General features: G+C 53.2%; 1 protein-coding gene across 1 annotated transcript in view; it reads left to right on the top strand.

The window, feature by feature from the left end:
* ENPP6 (ectonucleotide pyrophosphatase/phosphodiesterase 6) overlaps positions 1–13,616 on the top strand; it is a 90,006-nt gene that overhangs the window by 47,352 nt on the left and 29,038 nt on the right. Inside the window, exons 3-5 of the mRNA XM_006772668.2 lie at positions 2,167–2,278; positions 11,144–11,285; positions 12,062–12,241. Of these exons, the coding sequence (XP_006772731.1) occupies positions 2,167–2,278; positions 11,144–11,285; positions 12,062–12,241 (434 nt within the window). The remainder of the gene's footprint in view (positions 1–2,166; positions 2,279–11,143; positions 11,286–12,061; positions 12,242–13,616) is intronic.

Raw genomic sequence — 13,616 nt, 5'->3', positions numbered from 1 at the left:
AGCAAGAGAACATGGACACAGAACCTGGCTGGAGATCCTGACCAGAACTTTGCTAGAGATCCTGGCTAGGCTGCTGATTAACTGAATGCTGTCTCCATGTCAATCCTTCTTCGCCGACTCCGTCCACACCTTTGGGGACCCCTGGACCTGCTGGGGTTGAACCCCAGCAAGTGTGCAGCTTTTTATATATGAAATGTATTGAGTACTTTTGGTCAGCATGATCGTATAGGTTTCAGGTGTGCGTTTCTATCTTAGAAGATCTAAATATTGCATAGTGTGCCCACCACACAAAGTTAAAACTTCTCAATGCAGTTTGCTTTATCTGCAAAAGCCTGGTCAAAATTCCATTGCTTGCAAACTCACATAACTATAGGTCAGATGTGCCAGAAGCAGATACCTGGCCACACTGTGTAAGGCTGGTAATCTTTTGTAGGATAGGTGGTGTCTTGCTTGCATTTGGGTTGTTGACCCTGAGCACAGAGTAGATACAAAGTGTGGGCCCACTCATACCTGGCTGACTAAATTATCTTTGAGAGAAGAGTAAACATTCACAAATTAACCTTCAACTGATGAAACACAGGTATCTTAAGTGCTATAACTGGCCAAAATCCCACTGGCATTTCTTCCAATGAGGAATATTTTCCAAGAACCCACGGGCAGGATTTACTCTTGGGGCCTCTAGCCTGTTCATCCTTCTCAACAAACGAGTCTTGGGCAGGCAGCTTCCTGGCTTCTGGGCCTCCCTTAGATAGGCTTGCTCTCCCTGCACCCATGATATCAGCCAGGGCGGGATGACGTCTCCATGGAGCACTCTGAGCTTGCTCCGGTATGCCGGATGAAGGGATTCTTCTTGGGGGCTGCCCCACCTGCTAATAAATCAGCTGTAACCAGCTACAGACCAGATGGCTACCAGCTGTAACCAGATGTACCCAGGAGTGGAGTTAATGTGATTCTTGACAGAGACACTCCCTTCTCCCCACATTCCCAACTTGTCCCACTTTGACTCACTTCCACCTTGGAAATCATTCTCCCTGGGCTACAGGAAAGCTCGCCATCTGGTCTCCTGACACCCCCTGTCTGGGGCTGTGTTGTGCTGACAGTTCTCCACACACACCTGATTGTGTCTAACTTTGAACTTTTGCTTCTGCTGCTCTCTTTGCTGGGGACGTCCCTTTCTTTCCCACCTTCACTCCCAGCCCCCCATGCATTGGCTAGATGTAGTCTGTGCGACTGAGCCCAACATGGGCATTCAAGAAAAGGCTTCCAGGAGGAGGTGCCCCTCACCACCCAGTAAGTGCGCATTTCACTCAGCCTTCACGCAGTACACTGTTTTCCTGTATGTCTCCTCCCACTGGACTCCTCTCCAGGATGCTCCGGGTTGGAGACCCCGGCTGATAAATGCCTGTTTCCACCTCTCCTGAACATGGCAACTAGTTCATAGTAGGTGCTCAATGAATGTACACAACTAACTCAAACTGAAACGGGCTCAACCTTCTCCGGCCTTGTATCCTGAGAAGGTCGGGTGACTCTTCCTCAGGGCAACTGCTTCTACCTCCCAGGGGGCTGGGGCAGAGAAGCTAAGGCCACAGCAGCCCCTACCATTTGAATGCCTTTTATTCTTTTGCTTCATTTGGGGAGAGGCAAGGTCACGGATCCAAGTCCTTGCTTTCGCTCAGTGATTTTTAGGCTTGCTAATCTAGTGCAGTCCCTCTAAGTCCAGTCAGACTAGTGAAATGCTTATTTTATTATTCCTGGACTGATCAGATAGTGCCTAATACCTGATTCTAGAATAGGCAATGGTACAAGAGAAGAATTAGTGGTTATGAAAAACTCTACAGGAAAAATGTTTTAATGGAGACATTTCTATGTACTAATTAATTTTTTATTTCAAATGTGAGAATTGAGAAAGACAGTTATTAACCAGTTTTTGCTAGTCGCTGTCAGGGGACACTGGTATTGCATGGGAATGGCATTTGAGAATTTTTGCTCCAGTTAAACAAAATTACAGTTAACTATGCCACTTATCAGCAATAAGTTCTTTTATTTCTTGAAAATGAACAACAACTATTTTTTTTTTAACTAATGGAGCCTCCGTCCTGAAATAGGCTCATCACCCTACCTCAGCCATTGAAGAAAGCAACCATTTACTATCTCTTTCCTTCTTAGGCTGCGAGGTGGAGATTCTTGGTGTCAGACCCACCTACTGCCTGGAATATAAAACTTCCCCGACGGATATCAATTTTGCCAACGCAGTCAGCGATGCTCTCGACTCCTTCAAGTAAGTGCCCCAGGTTCTTAGCCATACCCTTGTTCTTCCTGGTTTCTGGGACCAAAGATAAATGCTAACGTGAATTCAGAAGGCTTGGTGTAGGTGGAATGTAGACTGTGATTTGGTGAATGCTTGTATCTCAGAAGATATCAACAAGTATTCGGCCAAAAGGGAGGATCTGTGGTGAAATAGGTCTGGAAAATGGCCCTACCCTCTTCTTGGAAATATACAAAGCAATGAGCACATCAGAAGATAGAACTTTATGTTCTTCTCTCCCATGAAACCATAACACGCAGTTTGGAAAATGCAAAAATTAGTAATAGCACATGCGAGTCTGTCAGGGAATGTGACCTACAAGGCAAGTCAGGACAAAGCCTCAAGTCAGTCTCAGAAATCCCTGGACGTGACGTCAAGATGGGTACCAGGTGGGGTGGTCTCCATGAAAAATCAGCCACCAAGAGGCTGAGGATTTTGGGGCTCTTATGTTTCCAGGGCTGGACCTGGGGTCCCCGTGGCTACTGAAGGGGCCTCCTGGGCAGGTCAAGGCACAAGACCCATAGTATTCAGAGTGGAGACCATGGAAGGACTTCCATGCAGGGCAGCTCCCAAGAGCCTTCACGCCATAGGCACTGGCCACATGAACGGGCCTCAGATAGCGTTGGCCAAGCATGAATCCCATTCTTGCCACCAGCACCGCAGGCATCATGGGGAGCAGCAGTGACCCCCACGGAGCTGAAAGGAGACAACAGGCTAGCCTTGGCTGTCTCTTAGAGTGATTCCACTTCCATGAACGTCTATCAGGAGGGCGCTCTGGGCACATAAGGGTTTAGGCTCTGATTGACAGGTTGGAGAGAAAATAGGTTTAAAATACTTAAAAGCTGAGAAGGAACAAATTAAAGTTTTAGGGTATTTGACGGGGTGGTGGTGGAGGGGAGTGGAGACAGGGTTTAGAGGAAGTCACCTGTAGGTCAATATTCTCCACATGGTTTGTAACTGGGATGTGCTCTGTGATCTGCCTCCTGCCTACTCTGCGGTCTTTCCTTGCCCACAAGTGCTGGAAACACCACCCGCAAGACGAACTGGAATGTTGTGTGGCAGCCTCGTTGGTGCAAACAAAGCGGAACGGTGCAGCAGGCGTAGCAGATGAGCTGGAACTTTCGATGGGTCTCTGTCTGCATGAGGCTGTTTCCAGCATGCACAAATGCTAGCGCTCCCTACAGCCTGCCGCCTTGCCAAATATGAAAATGTGGAATGTAGTTGTCACACAAACACCTCCCAGTTATGCAACACTGTTTGGCAGTGTGATCTCTTTTGCATCCGTCTTGTCTTGACAGCTGAATGGGGTCCCACTGTACACCACCGCCCAGGGACCCACAGGTAGAGAAGCGCCGCACACACAGCTACGGGAATCCCAGCTCAGCGCTGGCCTGCACGCTGGCCAACAGGCGGGCCTCCCTGTCCCGAGGGCCACCTGCTGCTGGAGGGACAGTGCTCCGTTCCTAGAGAAGTGTGTTTCTGCTTCCTGTTTCTAGGGAAGTTTTCCTTTTTTCGTTTCCAGGCATCATGGCACAGCTATGGCACCCGGGAGACACAACTTTACCGTGGGGCACAGCGTTCGGCGATGGGGAGGATGGTGTTTTGTTGTTGTGGGTGGTGGTGGTGCTGGTGGTGGCAGTGATGTGTGTGCACGTGTGTGCGTGTGTTTGGAAAGGCACTGAGCTCCTCTAGAGAGAAAACACTGCAAAGAGCTGGAGGCCCAGGAAAGGGGCCCCAAGCGAGGCCTCCACGTGGTGATTCTGGGCTAACACATTGCCCAGCATTGCAGGCGTTTCTGTAGATGGCCTTGGCCTCCAGGGCATGGCGTTCCCATGGCCGCCACGTGAAGGATGCCCTGGCGCCGGGTGGAGAAGGCCAGAGCAGGATGGGGCCAGGCCAGTGCAATTGCTATGTGGGCTCCTCGTACTGCAGCATCTAACAGGGCCACCGAAATGGCCCCCTGTATAGGGGTAGAGAGTGGGATCTACTGTCCCCAAACTAGTCAGGACTTGGCCTGAGAGAGAGGAAACAAAAGCAGGGGGCGGGGGAGAGGGATAATCCGGCCAGGTGATGCTTACTGCCCTCGGAAGACAGTAGGATGACTTAGTCTCCCCCACAAAGAAAAAGGGGAAACCTCTTTCAACCAGTCTCCGCACTACTAGGACACATCTCGTTTCCTCCTCACAAAGCAGAACCAAGGACCGACAGTGGTGAGCCAACATTTGTCCAGATATTTACATGACGATTCATAACAGTAGCAACATTACAGTTATGAAGTAGCAGCGAAAATAATGTTATGGTTGGGGGTCACCACAACATGAGGAACTGTATGAAAGGGTCGCGGCATTAGGAAGGTTGAGAACCACTGGTCTAGAACAATCAAGATGACTTCGCAAGTCACAGCTCGTTCATGCAAGAGTGTGACTCAAAGGAATCATTAATTCTCTTGGGGCGTGTGTTCAGGCAAAATGTATAAGTATTTACCTTGCCACCAGCCCCAAAGGACGAAGCGTGTTTAGAGCCCCATACTCCCCTCTGTTTTTTTCCGGCTTTGTCTCAAATCCCAGCTGTAATATGAAGAGCACTTAGACTCTCACACATGAGTGTGCAAACACACACACATATACACACATGCCTCCCGGTCAGTGGTCAGTGCTGCTTATTTAGTGTCTGTCCCCTCTGCTATCAGTTTGAGGAGCAGCAGGAACAGACACAGGAGAGATAAGGCCTTGACAGAAGGCAGGAGAAATGGTCAAGGTCCTAAAGGTGGGCTCCCGCCAGGGACAGCCTGTCAGCAAAGGGCCCACGTCAGCCAAGACGCTGTGTGACTGTGTAGAAGCACTGACCCGGCTTCCTTTTCTGACCTGGCATCACCTCCAGTGCTCACCGCACTTACCGACCCGAGTCATGCTCTTGTCGTTCTGCCTTTGCACATGGAAGCTTCAGCGTGGGGAGAGGGGGCGGGCGGGGGGCGCGTGTAGCACTGATGTCATCAACACCCACCTGCTAGGGTTGTGTCAAAGCTCCATTGACAGCGACCCTTGCTCTACGTGCGGGTGGGCACTCCGGGTGTCCCCCTCACCCCATGCCTTACAAGGGAGCCCGCTCCTGACAGCTGAACGCGTGCCTCCTCGACTCGCTGGGACCAGAGCCCAGTCCTCCCCATGGGGTGTGGGACCCTGTCTTGCGGGGCCTCTCCTGAGTGTGGAGTGAGTGACATCTGCTTCCCAGGCATTTCTCAGCCCTCCGTCCACATGCACCGCTGCTAGCCTGGGCTCGTGCGGGTGGCGGTGGCGCAGGGGCCTGGCGGTCTGCTCGCTGTCTCCTGCCCTCAGCGACACGCAGCCCCGGTCGCTGGTACTTTGGTGCCTTGACACTGCTCCAGGGGACACCCGGGCACCTCCTGTCCATGGCCACGTCCCTGTCTAAAAAGAAAGCAGGTGAGATCCACGTCGCTTCATCCATCCCCCGGAGTCCTGTTTGCAGGATGTCTGTGCTTTAGTGGCGGGGGAAGGTGCGTGATGCAGGCGGGCAGGCCAGCCTGGATGCCCGCAGGGGCCTGGGCACTCCCACTGGGCCGGGAAGACTGACCGCTGTGACCTCTCAAAAGGTTGGTCAACAACGAGGGGCCGTGGGTGCGGCGAGGCCAGGCTGTGGCGCCAGCTCCAGTGTCCTGGTCATTGTCCCTCCTCCCCAGGGGCCCCAGGAAGAGGGGCAGGGACACAGGCTCAGCAGACACTGGTGTCCCCTCCCTGCTCGACATGCAGGGCAATGCCAGCCTGACGCATGTCTGCGTGTAACAGAAATGGGGGTGTTTCTCCCCCTTGCCTCCCTTTTACTGTGTGGCAAGCACGTTATAAACACCAGCTCACTCAATACCCCGGTAGGAGGCTCTGAGGAGGCTTTTCAGATGGGAAATTGAGGCGTAGAGCGGTTTAGAGACCTCCAGGTTGGTGAGAAAGAGGCTTGCATGTGACCTCAGATGTGTCTAGTTCTGGGTGCCCATCAAAGCATCATTTTCCTAATGAAACTACGTGAGTGTATGAGAATTCTGCAGCAGGTCCAGTTAATTTCTTTCTGAGGGACTCAGGAGATGACAAGATGGTTGAGAGGAGACTATAAGAAACACGGACAAGGATAAGGATGGTCGAGAATTATGGGATACAATTATTGTAAGATGCAGAAATGCTTAATAACTTAGAGGATCATCAGACCATAGTCTCTACCAGACAAAAGTACTTTCATCTCGTCAGTTTCCAGCAGGTTAGCAGCTGAGTTTCTGGAGTCGGCGCTCATCCGTAGTTAAGTCCGGGGAGCGAGAGCGAGCTTACCGGACGCTGCCTGGTACCGCACCGCAAGGACAGGCGGCGGCTTTTCTGGCCTTATTTCTAAGTTTCGGATTGCTTTTGTGAACAGTCAGTAACGTCCACCATTCCTTGGAATTCCCCTGTTTCTCTCGCCCTAATTCTTTCTCTTTCTGACCCTCGTCAGTAAGGAAAATGGGTGGGACATTATGAACTTTTTACACTGAAAAGAAATCTGGACAGAGTCCTGAGGCGATGGGGGACCTGAGTGTCCCCGAAACCCCGGGACTAGGGGCCCCTTTAGCTCTCAGGTAACTGGGCTGATGGCCACATGTCCTCTGGCACCGTTCCCAGACCTTCAAGCCGTAAATAGCCACTAACAGACCTGCAGACATTCCCACCCATCACTCCTCACCCGAGCAGTCCGTTACAAATGAGCTGGCCCGTGATGGAGACCAGGCCCAGGTGGGAAACAGCTGGCGACCAAGAATTTGTCAGCTAGACTCCAAGCAGGCGAGAGCTTCAGCCTGGAAGACGTGGGTCCCTAATGAATCAGGGAGACCCCAGCTTCGAAGCCTTTCACGCAAGGCACGTGCATAAATCCCTGACTCGCAAGCATCCCGCGGCCGGTGTTGCCGGCATCTGGAGTTGACAGCTTCCTGACACAAAGCCATCAGGTGCCTCTGAGGGAAGCCCTGGCTTTCTGCTCACATGGAGATTTGTGGATATGGCAAATAGCCTAAAAGAAACCAGCCCCCTGGCTGCGGCACAAAGCGAGGTGTCGAAGACGAAATGAACCTAAAAGCATTTCATTGAACTTGACTGCAACAGTGTCCTGGTTGGGAACTGTTCCCCACATACAAGCCCCACCTTGGAAGGGTGCACACCTACGCACAGGACACACAGGACACACCGTGCAGGCCGCGCGTCTGGGATGCTGCCTATACAAGTGCACAACACAGCTACATGCTGAGGCTTATCTGAGGGCATGACTTTTCTGGGAGGTTCCATAAGTTCAAGCATGGTGGTGGAGGAAGCACCATCGCCCTTCAGTGTCATGAACTTGGGCCTCAAAGAAATTTAGGAATAAGTGAAAATGCATCAGGGCCAGCAAGAAGCCCCCCCGCCGCCAACACGCTTGGAGATCTCAGTGACTTGTTCTCTGCTGTCTTAGATGCCGAGGGAGTGAGGGTTGGTCATTTGCACGTTAGTGAGTATGACTAGTGACAACGTCACTTGTGGGAAATACCTAAATAACAACCTAACCCAATTCCCGTTGTGTAGGACGGTGGTCATGGCATTTGTAAAGAAGGGCCCATTTATTTTTGTGCTAAAACGAGAAAAGTGGCCCCGGCTGGGTAGCCCGGTCAGTTAGAGCATCGTCCCAATGTGCTAAGGTTGCAGGTTCGATCCTTGGTCCGGGCACATACAAGAATCAACCAATGGATGCATAAATGAGTGGAATAGCAAATCGACGTTTCTCTATTTCTCTCAAAAATCAATAATTTTTTTATTTTTATAAAATAAAAATAAAAAGAGAAAGCAACATTCTACTTACCTTGAAAGCAGAACTGTGATGCCCAGCTCAGGGCAGGCAGTAGAGATCACAGCGTCCTTAAGTGGGGGCCCCCTTGGCAAGTCCGACCACAAGAAAGAGAGAGATTGTTACCAACCGAAAGGGGTCCGTTCACTTGTGTGCATAAAAGCCAAAGCAAATGCGAACAGAAGTGAACAGACCAGAAAATTACAGTTTACTAGTTGAGGAGATGGTGCCCACCCAGACTCACAGGTGAGCTAGTGCTCAGAGGCCTGGCTCCCCAACGGCGTCCGGGGGAGGGCTGTATAGAAGGGGAGTCACTCATCGCCGTGGCTGATGGAGGTGGGGTCGTGGGCTCTACTGATGGGTGGGGCCAGGGCAGTTGATGACTGCAGCAGGTCCTGAGGTCAGCCATGGCGTTGTGCTGTCTGGTTTCGTGAGGGGGTGGTCCCTAGGGTCTTTCTGCTCTCGTGGGCCTGGGGCGGACACAACGGAAGTCCAGATGTCACCTGTAGCCTGACCGAAACTCTGTGTGGCCAACAGAATCCGACATCCGAAGGGCTTGATGATTAAGGAAGGGGGCGGAAGAAAGGAGGCGGGGTCACGGCAATGAAATGGTGCTTCTGCGAGGTTACAGGACCAGAACCTTCTTGGGGACGGTGCAGTGAACCAAGTGGATTGTGGACACTCAGAAGCCCCGGTTGGGCAAGTCTCATATCTGTGAGGCTTTGCCTAACTCCCAGCATCCTTTTTGGTCCATTTCTTCATCTGCAAAGTAGCCACATGCTTTTCGGTAGGGACGCTCCTCACTGGAGCTCCAGACTTTGCTGGCCGCAGACTGGAGTCTGTATGTGGAGAACTGAAAACGACTCCGTTTCACGGTGCTGCCTTTGCCGTGTCTGACATCAGCTTTCTTGGGGTTGTTGGGATTCTTATAAGAGAACAAGAACCATTTCCCCGAGATCAGTTGGGTTAGCAGAATGTGCTGTGGGCTGTTGAGATTTGTCAGAGTTTTCAGTGATTGTGTTCAGGGTGACGGGGTCGGTCCCGCCTGGGTTTGAGTCCCATACACCTCTCACTAGCTGTGTGATGCTGGCAACTGTATTGAACTCTCTGTTCAATACATACCTACCTTACAGGGCTGTTGTGAGGATTACATAAGATAATGTCTATAAAAGCCCTCAACATAGCACCTGACCCAGAGAAAACTGTCATTCATAGAGCACTTACTGTTATTATACATACAGCCGACAGTTTTAAAGCACCTACTGGGTGCTGGATACTAGGCTAGCGCTAGGAGAGTGAGTCACCACCCCTAGGGCAAAAGAATTTCACGATTTAGAGCAGGGATCCTCAAACTTTTTAAACAGGGGGCCAGTTCACTGTCCCTCAGACCATTGGAGGGCCAGACTATAGTTTAAAAAAAAACTATGAACAAATTCCTATGCACACTGCACATGTCTTATTTTGAAGTAAAACAACAAAACGGGAACAAATACAATATTTGTATTTGCATGTGGCCCGCGGGCCGTAGTTTGAGGACCCCTGATTTAGAGAGTGAGAAGGACACACATCCATGGGCAACTATAGTCAACATGAAAAATCATAACCGAGATGAACCTGGAGTGCCCTGTCAGCGCCCGAAGGGCCACCCGCTGGGCCCGTCATCATGGCCAGCTTCCCGAAGCGGCAGCACCTCCCCTGAGACCTGGGGCTGGTCACGTCAACCACACTGTCTGGACCGCTGTGAGGCCACTCGCTTCCCCTGTGGATGCTAGACCTGGGCACAGCAGGCTCTGAGGGCCGAGCCTTTCATTCCTCACGTCCTAGGGGTGGGGGTGGGGGGCACACCAGGAGAGACCAGGCCACAGTGCGTGTGTGTGTGTGTGTGTGGTGTACATTTAATAAAGCTTTTCAAGAGAAATTAGGCATTCCCCCAGAGTGTTAATTATTAACCCTGGTAGTGTCCAAGCACCAACTGGCTCTCATTTCCTCTCCTTTGCTTCAGTTTGTATCAGTTACTACTATTCCCACTGTCAGCACCATCGTCGTTGTTCTGAGGTCCTGGGCAGAGCCAGGGCTGAGGAGGAAACTCGGGTGGCACACGCCACGTAAAGGCTTTTTTCTTTCCTCCCTGACTCCAGTTTCCATCATCAGCTCCTGGTCATTCCTGGCCCGGCCTCGAGGGCTAACCAGCTTGGGTTTTACCTGAGTACTCTGGCCAGGAGGGCGGGGGAGGGGTTTCCCGGGACCCACAGAGGTGTGGTCACTGCAGGATTCCCTCTTTGTCCACTGGAGCTGACCCCTCCTGCATCCCCATAGGACAAGGGTCCCAGAGTGTCTGCTGATGTCAGGCCCTGAACATGGGCCGTGGTGAAGTTTGCTCTGGCCCATCAGTGAAAACACAGTCTGGGGTTTAGTTAGAGGCTTCCCCACTGCCCAGCAGTAATGGGACCGCCCTTAATTAAAGGGTTGCTTCTCATTTTTCTGCCCCCCTCCCCATGCCAGCAGGTGGCGGGGGCGGAGCTATCAGAGCATCCCTGCCTGTGACCACGCCTTCCACCCTTGGGACATGACGGGCAACGGGCAATGCCACAGCAGCCAGAGACGAGTGGCCCATCCACATGCCCTCTGACCCTTGTCACCAAGGTGCTGGACCGGCGTGTCCTGGTGCTGAATTCCTGCTCCTCCCCGCAGATCCCACCCTGTTCATTTTTCACCATAGATTCTGCATCCTTTTGTTTATTTTTTATGTTGCATATTATCCTGTACCTGTTTCAGAGGCACGGCACAGCGGTTAGACAATCATGTCCTTTAGAGAGTGCCCCACCCCCCCGATATTCCAAGTACCCCCATGCCCCATATCGCCTTGTCACTTAGAGCTGACAGCCTCAGGGCGGGTTTGGGGATGCCGATGCCTGCCAGGGGCTGGGAGCTGGGTGAGAGTGGAGACGGTGGGGCCTCTCTCAGCGCTGACTCTCCCCCTGCTGCCCCCAGGAACAGCCGCGCCGACCTGGCCGCCATATACCACGAGCGCATCGACGTGGAGGGCCACCACTACGGCCCCTCGTCGCCGCAGAGGAAAGACGCCCTGAAGGCCGTGGACACCGTCTTCAAGTACATGGCCCAGTGGATCCAGGTGACCGAGAGCAAGGCCCCTGGCTGCCCTCCCTCCTGTCACCCTCTGTCTCCTTGACGGTCACACCCCTGAGCATCGTCTCTCCTGCTGTTGAAGCTGACAGGCTGGCCCCAGCCTGTGATGGGTCCATCTTCCTCACACACCCCTCCTCTGGACTGAGAGACCCCTTGTTTTACAGCCAGGCCCGGGGGCCGGAAATGACTGGCATTGTCAGCCCGCTCAGCTGGTGAGATGGCCTGTTCTGCACCAAAGCCCATGTCTGGGAGCCAGGCTGGGCTCTGTCCCTCGTTTGCCACGGCCTGGCTGAATGACTTTAGGCAAGCCATTGTTTTTCCAAACTTGGCTGGGCTGTAGTTTGCACATCTGTGAAGGGGAGAGGGACAGTTCTGTCACCATGCAAGTTGGTTGAAAAAGCCACAGATGACAACAGTGAGGGCACTTTGCTGGGTGAAAGGCCGTATGTGCCGTCTTTAGCACCATTGGAACGGGGCTCAGGTGCCACCCCTCCCCAGAGTGCTTCTGCCCAGTGTGAACTATCTTCAGGGAGGGAGGCTAGGCGATGAAATTCAGACTTGGTTACGTGTCCTTTCTTCTATAATGTGTAGCTTAAAATACCTCCCTTCCCCTCTCCCTTTCTTTCTCCCCCTCCCACTCCTCTCCCCCACTCCCTCCCCTTCTCCCCTCTCCCTCCCCCTTTCCCTCTCTTTCTCCCTCTCCCTCCCCCACCTCTCTCTGTCCCTCTCCCTGCTGTGATGACCACCTTTGTCCACCCACAGGAGCGGGAGCTGCAGGACAAGCTCAATGTCATCATCTTCTCCGACCATGGGATGACTGACATCTTCTGGAAGGACAAAGTGATTGAGCTGAAGCAGCACATCAGCCTGGGGGACCTGCAGCAAGTGAAGGACCGCGGGCCCCTCGTGAGCCTCTGGCCAGCTCCTGGGAAACACGCTGAGGCAAGAGGGCAAGACCGGGAGGGAGGTGGACGGGGAAGGGGAAGGGATAGAGCCCGGACACCACTCCTGCTTGATCTTTGTCCTGCAGCAGCTGGTGACCTCCATCGCAGTTTCAGCCTCCCCTGCCTCTGTTTTCTCTTCTCTAAAATGGGCGTGCGGGGACCTACCGCACTGAACTTCAGTGGCAACCGAAGGCGAGAAGGGACGCACAGTGCTTCTCGGGCTGAGTGTTTAGCCCTCAACGGGCTATTGTACCGGCCCGGTGCCCACCTGCCGGGCAGTGTTGGAGGCACAGGCAGATGCTCTTTCTCTGGGGGCAGCCCTGTCTGACTGTTCCTCAGGGAACTGGAGACAAGCAGGCGAATGAGCCACTGAGGCCGTGTGCGCTGTGCATCAGCTCCTCAGCGCAGGATCCACTCTGCTGGGTCCCATCCAGCTCCGTCATAACCGGCATCTTCCCAACCAGGCCCTCTGTCCACGCAGCGCAGCTTCCGCCAGGGGCTGCTGGAAGCACAGGGGCATGCTGGCCGCTGCAAGGGATGAGGCACGTGTCACTCACTGTGATCACTACCATCCGGGGGGGAGGGTGAGGCTGTGATCACCACCATCCAGTGGGGAGGGTGAGGCTGTGATCACCACCATCGGGGGGGAGGGTGAGGCTGTGATCATCACCATCCAGGGGTCCCTTTTTCTGGGATATATACTTTGCAGGCCTGGCTGCTTAGGTCTGTGGTAGTTTTCTTTTCCTCAAGACCAGAGAACTATGGCTGACAGATGTCAACACTGAGCCATTTCAGGTTCAGTTAAACAGGAAATTCTCTAAGTTTATACCAAAGTCATTACATGAAAAAGACTAAGTATTCCTTCCTTAAAAAAAAAACAAACAGGCTTCGGGGCTCCTGCCGGCTCCCAGAGAAGCTGCTCTGGGCCAGGATGAGTGCCTTCCTCGGGGAGGCCCAGCTGCGGCCTGGGGGAGCCCGCCGTGGGTGCCAGGAGTAGGCCGTGGCGGCCCAGTGCCTCCCCCATGCTCACAACAGTGAGACACTGCCGATGGGTGCTGGGGTTGTTGGTGTTGATGGAGTGCAGGGGCGGACCGTGGCCTCTTCTCTTTGGCCCAGAGACCCCTCTCCCCACCCCGCCCACCCCATCGGAGTCTGAGAGCTGTCAGTGTGGGGCTGAGGGACCAGTGGCCGACAGCCCACCCTCCCCAGCACTGCCCCTCCCCCGGCGGACAGGCCTTTTTCTCAGGAGGGGAAGGCGTGTTTGCACAATGTCCCATGAGCTCCCTCAACACAAAACGGGGAGAATATCTCACCCAGGGCGGGCACCACAGTGACTGCTTCTTGCGGAGATGAAGACAGCCCTCCCCGCCCAT

This window comes from Myotis davidii, unplaced genomic scaffold (genome assembly GCF_000327345.1).
Source record: "Myotis davidii unplaced genomic scaffold, ASM32734v1 scaffold184, whole genome shotgun sequence".
Classification (NCBI taxonomy): domain Eukaryota; kingdom Metazoa; phylum Chordata; class Mammalia; order Chiroptera; family Vespertilionidae; genus Myotis; species Myotis davidii.
This window is presented reverse-complemented; position numbering and strand designations above follow the sequence as displayed.